The sequence below is a fragment of the Haliaeetus leucocephalus genome, unplaced genomic scaffold (genome assembly GCF_000737465.1).
Source record: "Haliaeetus leucocephalus isolate CR32 unplaced genomic scaffold, Haliaeetus_leucocephalus-4.0 Scaffold2, whole genome shotgun sequence".
In the NCBI taxonomy this organism is placed as follows: domain Eukaryota; kingdom Metazoa; phylum Chordata; class Aves; order Accipitriformes; family Accipitridae; genus Haliaeetus; species Haliaeetus leucocephalus.
Genome location: NW_010972438.1, coordinates 6347192 through 6363600, shown reverse-complemented (window position 1 = coordinate 6363600; position 16409 = coordinate 6347192). Strand labels below are relative to the sequence as shown.

At 38.1% G+C, this 16409-nt stretch overlaps 1 protein-coding gene across 5 annotated transcripts; it reads right to left on the bottom strand.

Annotated features, from left to right (window-relative positions):
• Window positions 1–512: 512 nt before the first annotated feature.
• UBA3 (ubiquitin-like modifier activating enzyme 3) lies at window positions 513–16193 on the bottom strand. 5 transcript variants are annotated; one of them, XM_010570761.1, is made up of 18 exons: window positions 16150–16193; window positions 15972–16013; window positions 12929–13049; window positions 11871–11951; window positions 8763–8845; window positions 8122–8202; window positions 7446–7489; window positions 7089–7153; window positions 6086–6241; window positions 5873–5975; window positions 5259–5372; window positions 3738–3791; window positions 3275–3311; window positions 3114–3195; window positions 2083–2183; window positions 1897–1960; window positions 1734–1788; window positions 513–1284 (listed from the first exon to the last, which is right to left on the bottom strand). In XM_010570761.1, exons 1-18 carry the CDS (start codon window positions 16167–16169, stop codon window positions 1196–1198), a joined length of 1392 nt encoding a protein of 463 aa, XP_010569063.1. In that variant the 5' UTR covers window positions 16170–16193; the 3' UTR covers window positions 513–1195. The 5 variants fall into 5 exon arrangements, with proteins under 5 accessions (XP_010569063.1, XP_010569038.1, XP_010569029.1 ...); XM_010570736.1 differs by having other exon boundaries at window positions 16139–16183; XM_010570727.1 differs by lacking the exon at window positions 15972–16013 and having other exon boundaries at window positions 16150–16182.
• Window positions 16194–16409: the final 216 nt, after the last annotated feature.

The following is a 16409-nucleotide window of genomic DNA, read 5'->3' as shown; positions in this document are numbered from 1 at the left end:
GTGACACGCCTCCACTTCCGCCTCGGTACCTGTCATGGCGGAGGGAGGATGTGACCCGCCTCCACTTCCGCCTCGGTACCTGTCATGGCGGAGGGCTGGCCCTGGTTGTCTCCCTGCTGTCATTCAGATGAGATGCTAAAAAGACAGCTGTAGTCCCGCTTCGCAGTGCTTCCTTCGGCTGCTTTAAGTCCCACAGCTTGCATGGGGCCTTCCAACACTTCCAAACGTCCGGTTGTTAAAAATTACCTGCTTAAAAATTACATAGACCGTGTCGTCCCCCCCCTTACTATCGAGTTCAAATGCAAGTTTTAAACACAGTTCATGGTTTAAAAGACGGAAAATTCAAACACAGCTGACACGCACCAAGTAAAACCAGAGCATTCACAGCGAGGCGTCTGGCACTGCTTGCAGAAAGGTCTCTGACTAAAGCAGCCAAAGGATGCCCTAGATTTTTTTAAATTGAGGTTACAAACGATGTCCACTGATAAGCCACAAATAAAGGTGTCTTTATGTTTTTTTATTAATAAATACCTTAACAGCACCACTGATACTTGAACATAATCCTGCAACACTGTGCACGGCGGCTGCCAGGGGACTGCGAGCGGACACGTCCGTGTTTTCATGCACAGCTGTTGATTTTGTCCTTTCGTGTTTGCTTGTAAACAAAGTAACCTCTCCCATACTTAATAACCTTTCATAAAATTGATCAAATCAATATCAAAGAAGAGGAAAATGCTCATTTTAATCTACTTCCCTCTTTTGGTTTTAAGGTGACTCAGCAAGTGTATAGGAGTGCTGCAATTTAAAACCCGATCGCTGTGATTCCCTTTAAAGGGTGTTCTCTTTGCATATGTATGTGCACACATGTTGAAAACAAAACTTTTGGCCACCTTAAAGTTTCCATGTGTCTGAAAGTGTATTAGCATTAACATTTTGACAACAAAAACTGGAAAAAAGTGTATTCCTATACATCAGAGTTCTGTACATTAATAAGCATTTATACAAATATAATCCACCAAATATTGGCTTCTACGTACAATTCTGAAATATGGTGATTCATTTGTATTACCTAACCTTCAACAATGCTAGTACTAACGTGAACATTTCAGGTTGCTTTAAGACCCACAGAGTACATTTGTTTTACAAGGTGGGTACAGATTTCTCCTGCTGTACATGCAGTTTACTTTTGAATAAATTAAGTGGTAAAGTGAAGCTTGAACAACATAGTCTGTGGTGTAGTAACATCAGCAACTGCAAGTTCCTGGCCATCCACAAGCCCCAATTCTGAAACAGAAAGAAAAGCTTAAGTATAGCAAGCCCATGTGGTTTGTCTTTTTCTAAATAAAGTTATCAATGCCATTCCCACAAACACGATGAAATAAAGCTGCAAACAGCTCACTAGCTAAACTAATATTCATCTAATTCAGGAAACTAACAGACCTTATCAAGAAATATATAAAGCACTATTGGAAATATGTTTAATTTACATCAGTTATCAGCGTGCTTTGTTGCAATGTTTTTCTCTGCATCTGTCCATGCTTCACATTTAAGCAATTCAAAGCTCATCCCTGAGCAACCTGAGAAAGGTATATTGCACGTAAAAGGAGATAATGAAGCACATTCTATTGCCTAGCACAAAATAAAACTAAACATGCCATACAGAGAGATGAAACTGATGGACTTTGTTTAGAGCAGTATCTTGAACATCTCTACAGGTGACAACTGCAGGATACCTTTTAGTGTCTTGGAAAGATTTGGCCTTGTTCGTTCTTCAATTGAAGCTACCGTCTGAAAAAAAAAAAAAAGAAAAAAAAAAAGCCAAAACATTTCCTTTCAATTCAGGAAAATAAATTTAAATAAATTAAGATTAAAGACAATTATGTATGTTGAGATTACCTGTAAATAAAGTGTTTTATTTCCCCCATACATAGTTGCTGTGATTGCAGGAGATTTCATTTGCCTACATACAAAACATTTTTTAAAAAAAACAGACAGTCAGGTAAAAACACATTTAGAAATTACCTTTTTGAAACATTGAACTAGCAAAAATTACCAACTAAGTCAGAATAGTTGCACACTTACAGTGAAGCATTATTTGTCAAGTAATCCAAGATCTCCTGCAATTTAGCTGATGGGGAAATCTCTATGTTTTGGGGAAGTTGGCTGCAGGCTGGACAGTTCTCCTACAATAAAGTAGCACAAGAATGCACATTACATTAAATATGATTTTAAAACTGCTGCTAATAAGGTCTCAAAACTATTTGTGTGTTTGTAGATTTTTTTAAGTTTTAGCTCTAGAAATATTAATACCGTTACACACATTAATGACAAAACCCAATTCCTCGTGAAGTCTGTCATCATTGGACTGGCTCCCAACAGCAACTAAGTATTTATGAACTACAAAATTCATCTGACATAAAATTTAATACTACAAACTTCCAAGTAAATTGTTGCCATAACCTCTTTTGAGAATATTTGCTTATGAGTCTTCTTAAGACTGTGTATTTTATTTTGTAGACCACGTTTCCTGTATTACAGGGGAAATCTTCAGGATTCACTTTCAAAAAAGTCAAGTACTGTTCTCCTCTGCAGGTAGCCTAACCGAAACAGTTGAGATACCAATGTTGCACCAACGACACCACAGAAATAACTGTCTGAAAAACCTCCCTATACCAGAAGCTACTTTTCCAAATATTAAGAAACTTTGGCTAAACAGGCAAAAATTAAATATGCTGGTACATATACTATGCAATAGTTTTTGGTAAACTGATGGGTAGAAGAAAAGGTTTCATTACCAGGACATCAAATAAGACATCTGTTGATCTGGAGGTCAAGAGTCCTGCTACTCTACATGGTCAGACCACCAGTGTCATCACTATTAGACCCCAAAACCACAGAAGTTTAAAAAAAGAAAATTCCTACATGCTAAAAACAATACTCTGGAAAAGTAGCAGACCAGGAACATTGTAGTTTCTGCTTTTAAAACTTCAGAAATATTATTATTCAGTGCTAGGGGCCAAAAGATTCAATACTGGGTTTCAGAAATACACACAAACTGTGTAAGTTCAATAGAAATCAAGGAAACAACCCTGCAAGCCTTTAATGGCACTAACCTTTCTTTCAGCTTCAAATGTGTATGTGTATAATCCATCTGCATCATTAAACACCAAGTAGTTGTTAAGAGGAATGTATGCACTATAATGACAAATATGTTAGTGTTAATACACATCATTATGTTGGAAATCATGTATGTTATTAATAAGAAATGAAATACCTTGTGGCTATTTTAAAAACTTCAGTGGCGCAAACAGCTGGAATGAGAAAAAAACCGATTTCTTCACTTTCTAGCTCTATATCAGGACATGCAGACATTAGTGCACAGAGTTGTACCAAAGAAGTGACCAAAAAAAAAGAAAAAAATAAACAACTGAAGGCAGCTGGCAGTTCTATGCATAGATTCGGGACTAATGTGAGCCTATGTTAAGCTTTTATACCGTGTTTTCCAATTATTTTTTTCCCCAGTCTCAAATGCTTTTGCTCACTCCCACAGTCATACATGAGCTTAAAATTTATAGTCACATGCAGTTTCTCTATGGAAAGCAGAAATGAGACTGTAAGAATAAACCAGACCCATTTAAAAATTACTATTCTCCTCCCCAAGTTCTCAATGCCAAACTGTTGCCTTACAAAACTCTAAAGTCTGTAAAGCAGAAGTGAAATGAGTTCTTTTAGCATACCTGCAATTACTGCATTTGTAGAAGCTACTGCTGGAATAATTCTTTTAACCACCCCTGTAAAAGCAAAATATACAGCTTTGTCTTTTCCAAGAAACTAAACTGAGAGACAGCTTTCAGCCAGAATAATTACAGAAGGGTGTACCCGAAGATACTTTAAACTTTCCAGGAATTTCTGTAACAATAAGGTATAATGGTGTGCTGCTCAAATACTTTGGCATTTTTTTTATTTAGGAATGGATCAAGCATGTTGAGAAAAAGAAGGTATCACACAAAGAGAACTAGTGAACAAATTCTAAAAACAAATAGTCTGTATTCAGCACTGAAAATTAATTTAAAACTCAGTTCTATTTCTGTTTAACTGGAGAAATGCATAAAGGAAAGATATTTAGTTTTGGTATTCCTTCTACAAGAACAGGCTTGCCAAACTGTATTGGCACCTTCATCCAATTCTTCTTACTGAACCCATCCAGTCAAACAGCATACTGTATACCGATATAAAGCAAGATTTCCTATGCGTACAAGTTTGTACATTGGTACAATGCGGTTTACTCTTTTTTCAGGCCTGCCAAAAAGACAGCAAACTCCTAAGTAGTCTGAAGCTCATTACTGACGTGTGTACCTTCATACCTGAGAAAACATGCATAACACTTTTATCTTTGCGTTCTTTCTGCTATGTACTTTATAATGAAGCTATCTTCAAATGCTGAAAACTATGCAGCCATTTGCATGTACATAATTATATTTCATAACTGGAGTTCACATTTATCTGTACCAAAAAAATACTACTAGAGAAGCCAGTATAAACTGCTGCTGCTGCTGCAAAAGACTATCTGCAATACACTAGGTGGAATGTGAGGAAGATACACAAGGAATCAGTTTGCCTTTTTTTGACAGAAAGGCACACAGTGAAGTTCAAGCATTGCATTTCAAGCTCAGCATTTCAAATGCATTCTCAGTACAAGAAGTCAACAAATATATAGAAGTTACCACAAATTCTGAAGATTCTGTATGAGTTTCTCCACTTCTTTTCTATTTGGTCAGTGTTTAAAATGCTGATTAAATGAGCGGCAGCATTCTGCACTTGCATGCGAACAGAGGCATACACAGCAGTAAAGAACAGATGCTATAGTCTTAACCAGCCTCAACTGGCATAAAGTGTGGTTGTTGCTAAAAGAGGCAGTCACGTTCTTTTGTTCCTACTCTTTGACCCAGCAAAAGTGGTCACAGTGTAATGTAAACTGTGGAGCTGCTCCAGGTTAAAAATAAAATGGCAAGAAGAATGTTCAGTTTTGTCCCAGATAAGTTCCTCTGATTCATCATGAATGCCTAAATATCTGATTCATCATAAAAATATTTGTGCTGGCACAGGAAACAAGCTGCTTGTTTCTGTTTTAAGATATTAAGACAGAAAAGAACTATTTCTTTCTAGCAGAGCTGCCAGCTTAGTCATAACAAATACAAAGAATGCCAATCCAGCATAACTGCAAATGCCACAAACTTAGTGAAATGCCATACCCTTACCTTGGGTGAGTCTGTATGTAACACCTTTAATATTAAATTGTGATGCTCTTTCTAAAGACTTCTGGTAAATCCACTGTATATGCTCAGGGTCATCTCCATCCAATGCAACACCTTCTACAGCAAAGTTGAAGAATTTACTGATAAGTTACAGTTACAAGAGTCCTTCAGAAATACAGCACCCTTTTTGTCTAAAAAAAATTCGTTTGTTTTAATCTGGGTTAAAACAAATACCACATTAAGCTATTAAAACTTGACACTTTAAATAATCAAAATATCATTTATACAAACATCATAAGTTCTAACACATTCTATATACAAACTACCTTAACTTCACAGATTTATAGAGCTGTTACAGGTCAACATTTTGAGTCAGGAAAGACATTGTGCAGTATGAGAGAGAGAAACACGTGAACAAATACGGAACTGGAGAGCAAGCCTGAGAAGAGAAAATCCATCACCAGCTCAGAGGAGGTTTAGATTCAATATGACAATAAGCCACATAAGGTTAAAAGGTAGGATTCTTTTATTAGAAGTAGCTGTGTATACCTAACTAAAAAAAAAAAATAGTTAAAAGGAGAAATGTCAATTTAGCACCAGTGCAATATACTAATTACCTCCAAAAGGTTGCTCCTTTGGCCACTGCAATATCCTGACATACTCAATACAATGCTCTGGTAGTCTGGGCATAGATGCAATAGTACACATGGGAAAATTGACCTGGTGTGGGCAGGGGAAGAAAACATGTAATACATTATGTATAGTACTAGGAAAAGAAACAAGCAAATCAGAGGAATGTAAAAAAAGGAAATATCACTAGTTGCAATTACCTGTGGTGGATAAAGCTCAAGCGTGCATTCAACACATGCTGTCATACCAGGAATAATCACACGAACATTTCCTTTAAAACCTTCTGTCCCTCCATCTATTAAAGGTATGATGGAACTTGGATCCAGTACACCATCTTCATAATGTAGAAATGACATCTAACGAATAAAGGTGGGGGGGTTTGTTGGGTATTGTTTGTTTTGGTTGTGGGTTTTTTTTAAAGAAGTTGCACAAAGAAAAAAAATCCTAAAAATACTATTCTTAATGGTACACCACAAGATTAAATGCTTAATATGCAGATTATTTTAAGGGTACATAGTGTATAAAACACTACTTATCTGCCAGTGCGCAGGACTTTATCTACCACCTTCACCCTCCACCTCCTCCTCCTCTTGCCCCTCTAATAAATGCTATTATTTCCTTATAGTATACCAGAACAAATGGTTGGTTGATTTGAAGGATATGGGGGTTTGATTCTTGGTTTGTTGTTTGGGTCGGTTGGGTTTTTTTAAATATTGGTAAATACTCAAGATCATTAAACAAATTCACAATGATAAAACTACCTAGTTCGATGACCAACTTTCTACTACTTTGTAGCAGTGGGGCTCCAAAAGATGACATTTACAAGTTGCAGCACGGTAAGTACTGTTTGGCTAATGAAAAAAAACATTCACAATGGGGTCATCCAGAGAGGCTGCGGAACTTCCCTTCTTACGATTTTCAAAAGCTGACTGCACAAGGCCACCATGTAATCTAACTTTGAAATTACCCCTGCAGGGCACTGCACAAATGTTGGCTAACACTCAAGAAAAAGGCAGGTAAGAGACCATGCATTTTATCCTGTTCACAAAAAGAAAAAAGAAAAGAAAACAGAAATAGATACAGAAAGCTGTGAGTTTCAGTAGCCCTCATTTCATTTTAATGACACATTCTACACAAATCTGTTCAATTTTAGTTACCTATACTCAAGCAATAACCAGGCTTTAAAAAGATTGAAGACTTTACCAGCATGCCATTTATCCATCTTCTTGCAATTATAGAGTCCAGCCCACAAACAATAATATGAAACTCTAGGGGGAAAAAAAACTGTATTTAAAGTCTATACTAATGCATACTCCTTAAGACAAGCAAAGTATTCTGTCTATATCAGTCCAGAGGAACTGACTGTAGTTTAGCTATCTCCCCTAGACTACCTATATAACAGATGCATTTAAGTTTTGTCTATTTGTCACTTCTACTTCCAGTATACTGTAGAAGGCTAAAATAATTAGCAATCTAACTACCAGGAAAAGCAGCGAGCAGCAACAAGTGCAATGTTCCCCTAAAGCACCAGTGGGTGTTTGGCAGGCAAATACCACTTACGTCGATAGAAACTTTCATCCATATCTTGAATCTTCTTAAAATACCTGAATGTAAGCCCAGTAAAGGAATATAAAGTAGTTAAGTTTACTGTTTTCTATTTGCTAACCTAAAGCCAAACATTATCTAATTTATTACTATAATTTTCTATGACACTTTTTTAAAAAAAGTGATTAAAAGAGTCAAAATTCCCACAGCTGAAGCTGTAGCATCTGACAAAATAAGTAAGGGACACAATGTAATAGTCGCACACAGGAGAAAGCTCAGCAGGCAAACTATTTAGGAAGCTCAAAATGTGCTCTCACAAAGTCCTCTATCAGTAAGTGCTGCTCTATATTTATAAACTAACATCTCCTACCAGTACGTACTCAAAACACTCCAGTGAATAAACCTGTAATTCTAATAACTCAGTGAAAATTAGAATACTGCATTTGAATAAAAAGACTCAGTGGAAACATACAAAATAGTTTCTTAAAGCTTAGCCTTCTTTCCCCATGCATATTTCCTGTATGCTAATGCCACTGAAAAAGAATTCTCAATCACCAGCTGAATGAATCTGTTCTTTATTGTATGAAAAAAGAGAGGATGGCAGAAAAATACTTGAGATAGTCTTACCACCTACAGAGTTTTCTAGGTTTTTTGAAGCCCGCAGGGCTACTACTTCTCTATAAAAGGATACGCTACGACAGCACAGTTGGGAATGCGGTTGTTTAGGAATTCTGCTGCAACTTCTGCTTTTGGTCGCCCAACATCCTTCGGTCTGGGAAAAAAACTCAAGCAATTTCAAATGCATTATTTTAGTAGATTCAATCTTTCCAGACTCTATGAATTGCAATACTGAATTAAGTGACTAATTGTTACTGTAGGACAATTTATTCATGTGAATAACATTAAGGCATCCCCATAAAGCATCAGATATGAGAGCCCTGGAGTCACCTAAATATGTCCATACAGTTATCAGCACCAAAAAAAAAAATCCAACAATTTTTCATTTTGCTTGGAAGAAAAGGGTACCAGAAAAATTGGTATTTCAATGTGTGTGCATTATTCTTTGCTGTCACTCTTTCCATTAGTCATTAGCTGTATTTGAATGGTGAGGAATGTATGTTAATTTTCTTCACGATCAAACTGTGACACCATAGATCTCAAAACAAGAAGGAATCACATGCAATGTTTAGTTAATTATGAGTACTACTGTGATATGAAAGTTCAGTAATCTTTAATTACAACTTGTTCAACCAAAATAATGATCATATTCACATATTTTGTTTAGGTACATTTAAAAAAAACGAAAGTCAAATGGTGAAAATAATCACTTACCGAAACAGAAACTGTCGGTTAAGATTAGAAACATCTATAGTATCCATGTCAATAACATGGATCTGTCTAAAGCCGGACAGTGCCTGTGAAAAGAGATAGTCAACTTCATTTAATAGGAAATGAAATGCTTACAGTGCTCCAGAATTCATTCCACGTGCCAAAAAGCTACCTTTGAAGGAACAAACTTATTTGCTCTTCACTTCCTGTGCAGACAGGTATATGGTCGTTCTTTGTTACAAGAATGTTCTTTGTTGGGTGGCTAATGCTGATATTCAGACAGATGGAATTAGCAAGAATTGAATGATCAAAGACAATGTTCTACTGAACACAATATTGCTTTAGCCTACCTAATCATGACACAGGGAAGCCAACAGTAGGCTGATCTATAAGGGGAATTTGCAGTAGTCCCTCACAACTGGCGTAAATCAAAAGCGTTCATTGGAGGAAAAAAACGCAGAATTTGAAGAAATATCATAAGCACTTCCTTGCTTGGCAGGAACAGAAAAACAAAGTTTAATTACTCTAAAATCTTAAGTTTTTCAACATTCACTATTTTCACAGTTGGCATACATGAGTCTGGCATATCCACCCTCAAATCACTGTCCAAAATAAGCCAGCATTCCTCACTGCATTCAATGCTGGAACAGAATGCAAACACAAAAAGTCACCTCGCTATTTAAGAACATGCCAAACCTCTGACAGAAGTTCTGCCTGATCTCTGTTTGCATGCAGGCTATCACTAGATTTGGCAAATGACTTCAGAGTAAAATTGTCTTAAAACTGTATTGCAGGTAGGATCTGATAAAGTAATAACAACTGTCACGCACAAAGAAACAATGTGAATTACAGTTAAAGGGAAATACATGCTGTAAAACACTGCATTTAGAGAAAGGAAATGCGTTGTTATGTTCTGAAGTGACTCCAAAAAAATTTGAGTCCTGTCCCCTACATTTTTTCCTTTAAGACTCAATCTTGTTATTTATAAAGACTTTCAAACTCCTCATTTTACATTTTCTGAATAAACAGAGCCATCCCATGCATAAGTACTGAAAATGCTGTATTGGGAAACCAATTAAACAAATGAACAACAGGACTAAAGTCTGTCAGAATAGAAATAATTTTCTGTAAGAAAGGCAGCAAGAAATACTGTATGTCATATTGGATACCCTTGCTGCTGAACAATCATTTTGTTTCATTGATAAATGTTCAGCTTTTGTTCAATATTATCAAAACAGGCTGGGAGAGCCTGCTAAAGAGAAGAGTGAGCCTGGGACATCACAAACATACAGATTGGAGTCTTTATCGAATTTATATTCATTGTCCCAAAGACATGAATCCATGTGAACAGAACCTAGATTTACTTATGAGCTTATCTTTCTGAAAATAGGTAAAAATAAATCATGATAACTTAAAATCTTTCTGAAGAGATGGGAACTGAGTGCACACAGCAGACTTATAAAGTGCCTTATCCCATACAAATCCTCCCTCTCAATGAGCTATCAACAGATTGAATTTGTTATGTCCCAATAAACGCATAAAACAGTAGCTCTGGGCAGAGGTTAAATTCACCAGCACTAAATTCCCAAAGAAAGAAAACTGCCTTGGAGCTGTCATAGTCTCTTCAAGTAAAATCCTGCTTAAGCATTGCAGTAGCAAACCAGCAACCAGAACAAGAGTAAACACAAGTGCTAGAACTGTAAAACCCCTAAGTTAATGGATCTGGAATGCCTGGCTTTAAAGGAGGCTATTAATTTATCAAGCATCTCAAGCTTGGAGGTTATCTGTGGAAACACTGAAATAGCAGTTATGTAAATTCTACAGTAAAGTACACTAATGCGTAAGTGTTGGTATAAATTAAGGAAAAAAGTTATTTCATAGTAAGTTACTATATCAATCCACACATTTTCCATGGAATCCATAAGAAATTCTTCTTATTAAATAGAAGCATGGATTAGTATAGTATTAGTCTAAACTACCAAACTCAAACAGGATGGTAACAGTCATACACTACGATAAACATGAGCATCTGTGAGGATAAAACACACATTAATAGGATAATTAAATTCATACACATTTATTGGGTAAATGTCTGACAGCACATGATCCCATGACTGCATTTTAAACACTTAAAAATTGCTTTTCAGAACACGTAGTGGGAGAATCCATTATAAACTAACACCGTATCAAGAAAATTACAGAATACCTTCTGGTACTCTGTACGCCAGGGAAGTACTGTAACATCCCTTCCCTGTTCTTAGACTATTACCTATTCCTCCTTAGCTATCTCTATACAGGATAGTACATGTTGGTCTGAGTCAGCAAAGCTGCCATTACATAGGCCGAATTCAGCAATACAGATGCAGCTCTGAGGGAGTGTGCGGTCTCTGCAGACAACCTCTGATTTACTGATCTTGAGGAACTGGAAAACCCAAGAGCCACTACTCAGGAAGGTGAAACAGATTCCACGGACATGAAGGTCACCACAGACACAGTAAGTCTGGCTCTACTAATTTCACTATGAAAGAACATAAATAATTCCAGCAGTTCTAACCTCACTTTGAATTAATCCAAAGATGTAAAACAAACTGAAATTAAATTCAACTTTGACTGTTAATACTAAACTTGGTGCTAGCTACTTATGGCAGTTTAAAGTATTGCTTTTCATCTGAAAAGATACATCTAAGCTATGGTATTCCAAACACCACTTCCTCCTATCATTATAAGCATGATTTGTTCTCAGTTTACTTCATTTCCCTAGATCTGGTAATTAGGGAAAATTACGAACATTAGACCACATCTAAGGCTGCAAGTGAACTTTTGACTACATTTCATAAAGAGCACCATGCTGTCCCTCATGACAAGCTTTGAGACAGCTAAATAAATAGCATGCAACATATTAGACTACCACCTTTCAAGCTTATTAACAAAGTGCATTCTTCAAGTTTATTGTCTGTATCTTCATGTATTTTATACATTTTGATTAGAACTTAGAAATTTAGTAGCTATATACAATAAAAAATGCCAAATTAACAAAGCAGAAAAGATAATTTCCTCAAGGGAAAAAAAAAGAAGATGCTAAGAAGCAAAGGGTGAAAACTGAGTAATTACCAGGTTTTTCAGGAGTTCGCATCCTAATCCTCCTGCTCCAATAACTAGTACTTTACATGTGCTTAATAAAAACTCAAGAGCCTGCGGAAAATATAAAACAAAGAATTAATACACTAAATAGGAAAAAGTATAATTTGTCCTTTGCTTCATAACCCTTATACATGTGTCACCGTAAATTTTCAGTGCCCAATAAGTTTCACATAAAAAACTTAGATCAATAAAACAATTTGTGCTTGCAGGAGTAATTACATATTGGACTTTAATCAGCTGTGGAGTTCTTGCAGTTCCTATATCCCAGCTTACAGAAAAGCAAGACCTTTGTTCGTATCAGTATTCTCTTTATATTAATTTTGACCATGAAAAAAGCAAGGTCTGCCTTTACTATCATTCAGTTTAAGGAAGTAATGTTTTCTTCCTCCAAATATTTTACTGATACATAATACAAAATAAATGTAAACACACAGACAACATTGCTGGACAAAAAGAATTGAAATTTTTAACTACATAACCACTTTCTGTGAACTGTTCTACTAGACCCCAGCCTCAAACTAGTAAATAATGGAACAGTACCTTAAAAAGGTAACAGTAAAATACATTCAACTGTAAGTTCTGAAACAAATGTACCAAAAAAGGAAAGCAGAAGAAATACTTAAATTTTGCTTTTCTCTACTAAACATCTTTCCCAGTTCTCTAAGTATTCATATTAACCTTAATTCCTTCTTTAAGTACAAGAAACTCCTTACTGTATCTAATTACTTAAAAATGGAGAGACAAATGCTGCTATTATTCATGTGGAACTCAAAGAGCATAATTCATATGTTGTTATATATTTATATATATGATGACAGCAAGCTCATAGTTGACTCTCTACAATTCAGAAATACAGGCTTATAGAAAGAATATAGTATGTTCTTCTAGAATCATAATGTTCAATTGATTAAAATATAAGCTTTTCATGCAGTTTTAGTATTCATACACTGCTGGTGGTCAATTAACGAAACTGTTTACATTAGTTTGCAACACACGCTACAAATTTATTTAAAGTAAGTATTTCTCACTTGAGTGCCTGGCTCGAAATCAGGATGTGTGAATGGTCCAGATCGCTCGAGGAACTTCTTTACATGGTTCCAGCGACCTTCCCAGTCTCCAGTGTCCCCACACCCACCATCAACAGCCATTCTGCACAGAACACAGTAAATTCAGCTGCAAAATCATAGAGAAAAAGCCACACCTCCACAATGTTTTTTTTTTCTTTATATATCTTAAAAATACCTAAATTATTGACCATTCATACAAATGCGCCTGCATATTCTTTATGCATGTAAGTTATGTGCATGAACATTTGCATGAGTGGGTTTTATTTGTGGAACTAGAAAGCAGTAATACAAATATGCATAGAGGGGGAAAAAGCCCAGGCATTTCAAGCAATCCCACTAATTTTGCTGTTACTAGTAAAAGTTGACCTGAAGCAAAAAAAGGGTCTAGCCTTTTTGCTTTTATTTCCCTCATATTTAAAGAGGACATAGAAAAAGAGGCTGCCCCTTTAGATGTTGAGGGTGATGTTTTTTTCATCAGCCAAGTCTTGTATTCTTTTTTCGACAGACTTTTTGAGTTCATGAATCATATTTAGAATTATCAGTATGTAACTGCAACTGTGAGGCACTGAATAAATAACAGTAACATGCCCCAGTATGGTCTCCTCTGAATCTTTATAGTGGTTTATTTAAGCAATGGTTAAAAAACCCATACAAATCTTAAATGGTCTTCACCCTCAAATGGTACTATGCAATTTAGAACACCCCCATTTTTCGGTCATCTCCTGAGCCTGTCAGCAGTAGCAGACTTACTTGAAAAAAGGAATGTTTGCCATTATCTTCTTTTAAATTTTCAAGACAGAATTTTACATCAAATGCTCCACTACCCTTTTTCTGCTTTTGCAGGTCACTTTTAGTAGTACGTAACTATAAACTGCTGAAGAGACTTACTGGAATAGTTCAGAATCAGCTCTGTCAAGTAATTGTCTAATGTAAGATCATCACCTACACAGAACAAGCCCTTCCTTAATAGAGTACATTTCCCTTTTTAAATAGGAGCTCCACTCAATATATATGAACGATTATGTTCTACCTTAATACAAAACTAAGCTCATTATAAAAGAGCTTTGCCAATCCTGATTATGTTCTGTTGTCATTGATAAGGAGCGTTATTTGCTTCCTCCTATGAAGTAATATGAAGAACGCTTGTATCAATGACTGTTGGGTAAAGTTTAGAATTTATTATTACTTCCTGGTGACCCATCTCAAAATAAAAAGGAAACTTAGTGAAAACACCTAGACGGCAAATGCCTTTATCCTCAGAAAATTCAGAAGATGGACAACACAGTATGTCCATAGTAATAACTTGCAGACAATTAATTTCACAGAAGATTTTCAGTAACAGGGGAAAATGTCACTAAACCGCAGGAATACATACACCATAATTTGCCTATATTTTGATTGCAGACTGAACTCATTACTGGTTAACCGTTGACTTTAGGTAAGTTACTTCCTGTATTGGCAGTTAAATAAGATCTACAAAATTTATTTGAATTCATAAGGGTCTTTTGACCTCTGACTTGCACTTTTGTACCTCCCCCAGTTTTCACAATAATGTGAAAATACACGTATTTCACATAATAGGAAATAGTGTGAATAAATACAACACTGCCTCCACTGAAGCCTGGGCTCATCTCTTGTATACCAGTTTTCAGGATGTGCACTAAGCACCGACTTAAGCAAATAAAATGGGTCAATACACATCACAGTAATTGCTTCTATGGGTTAGATTATAATTTTTAACTTCTGTGGAAACAAGTGCAGAAGCTATGCTTGGTGACATTAAGAACAACTTTTTTAATCCTTCTACATAGTCCATATAAAGAGCCATTAAGCAGCACTACTCCTTTTCTGTTTAGATGTCTGCTTTCCTTTACAAGTGATAAAACAGTAAGATCTAGTTTCACTTCTGCAACTCTGCTATAGATTGTTTTTTACAGGGTTGGACATTGTGGAGATCTGAAAAACATCAATAACTCAGCCTGAGATTTTATGTTGAACTTTCGCAGACAGTTTTTTTAAGCGTTTATTTTTGTGTTGTTACAGCATTACCAGGTATCTGTATTATAAGAGTTTAACAAAATCCTTGTTTATTTCATCGAATTACTCTCATTTTAAATCTTGTTTAAAATATCAGAGCACCACAGTCCTTACGCTGCTTTAGGCCCAGACTTTTCCCTACCACCTTCACATCCCCAGAGCTCCATGCTTTTGAGGGACTTGGCATGCACCCCTCCCCATCCAACACACCCAAGGATTTTTGTGACCCTCACCCCGACACACACATGCACTGCCTGCGAGTCTACCACTCAGGCAGGCAGGTCTCCTCTGTGATCTTTGGGAAGAGGGCCACAAGCAGATGGAAGGGAATAGTTAGGGGATGGAAGCAGATGAGGTTAAAGATTGCTGAGCGTTAGTTTTCAAGGCCGTTAGGACAGATGCATAGAATTTAGGGTTTTAATAAGCAGAGGCAACTGTTCCGTAGCCTGAATTTTTTAATTTTCAGCCAAAATTTAGCCACCTGCTTCTAACCTAGAGGCCCTCCCCAGCAACGCAGCTTCTCCCGCTCCTGTCACAAAGCTCTCCAGCACACCAGCCTTTACTCATGCCAAGCTCCAAGCCCGCAACTCCCACCCCCGCGCCGGGTGAGCCCCTTGGTCCTCTCCCCGGGAGATTCCTCTTCCCCAGTCCTCTCTCTTCAAGCGCCCTTTCGCCTTCCCCCTCCTCACGCTGACCCACCTAACACCTTTCCTCCGGCTCCCTCCTCCCGCCCCGGCCCTGGACTTCGCCTCTCCGCCGGCCGGGCCCCGGGACCGCTCACGCACGGTCGCCCCTACCAGCGCCTCTGAAGCGGGCCCCGCAGCCCTGAGCTAACCCGCAGCCTCCTCCCAGCCCACCCCTCTCCTGCGGGGCTGCGGCTCGCCCTGACCTACCAGCCGCCCCTCAGCAAGCGCTGCCTGCCCCTGCCCCGGGCCGGGAGCCCGCTCGCCCGCAGCCCCGCACTAACCCATCCGCCAGCAGCTCCTCTAGCCTCCTTCTTTTCTTCTCCCTAAAAGAGAGAGAATAAAAGAAGGGTCAGTATCGCGCTACAGAGACCGGGGAGGAGGGAGAGGGGACCCCGGGGCCCACCCGTCCCCGGGAAGCGGGGGAAGGGGCGGCCGAGCACACACATACAGGGCACTTACGGTTCCTCACTATCCGCCATATTTCCCTCTGCTTCCCACGATGCACCGCGCCGCCTCTATGGGCGGTGCTTTGCCAGAGCGCCGCCACGGTCGCAGGCCTACCGAGTTGGAGCGCGGCGCGGCGGGGCGGCCTACGGCGTCCGCCAGGCGAGGCCCACCGGCCGCTGATCTCCATGGCAACAAGGCGGGGACCCCCCCCCCCCCCGCCTCCCCCCCCCCCCCTAACCGCACCCCCGGGGGCCCCCAGCCCCCCCCCCCCG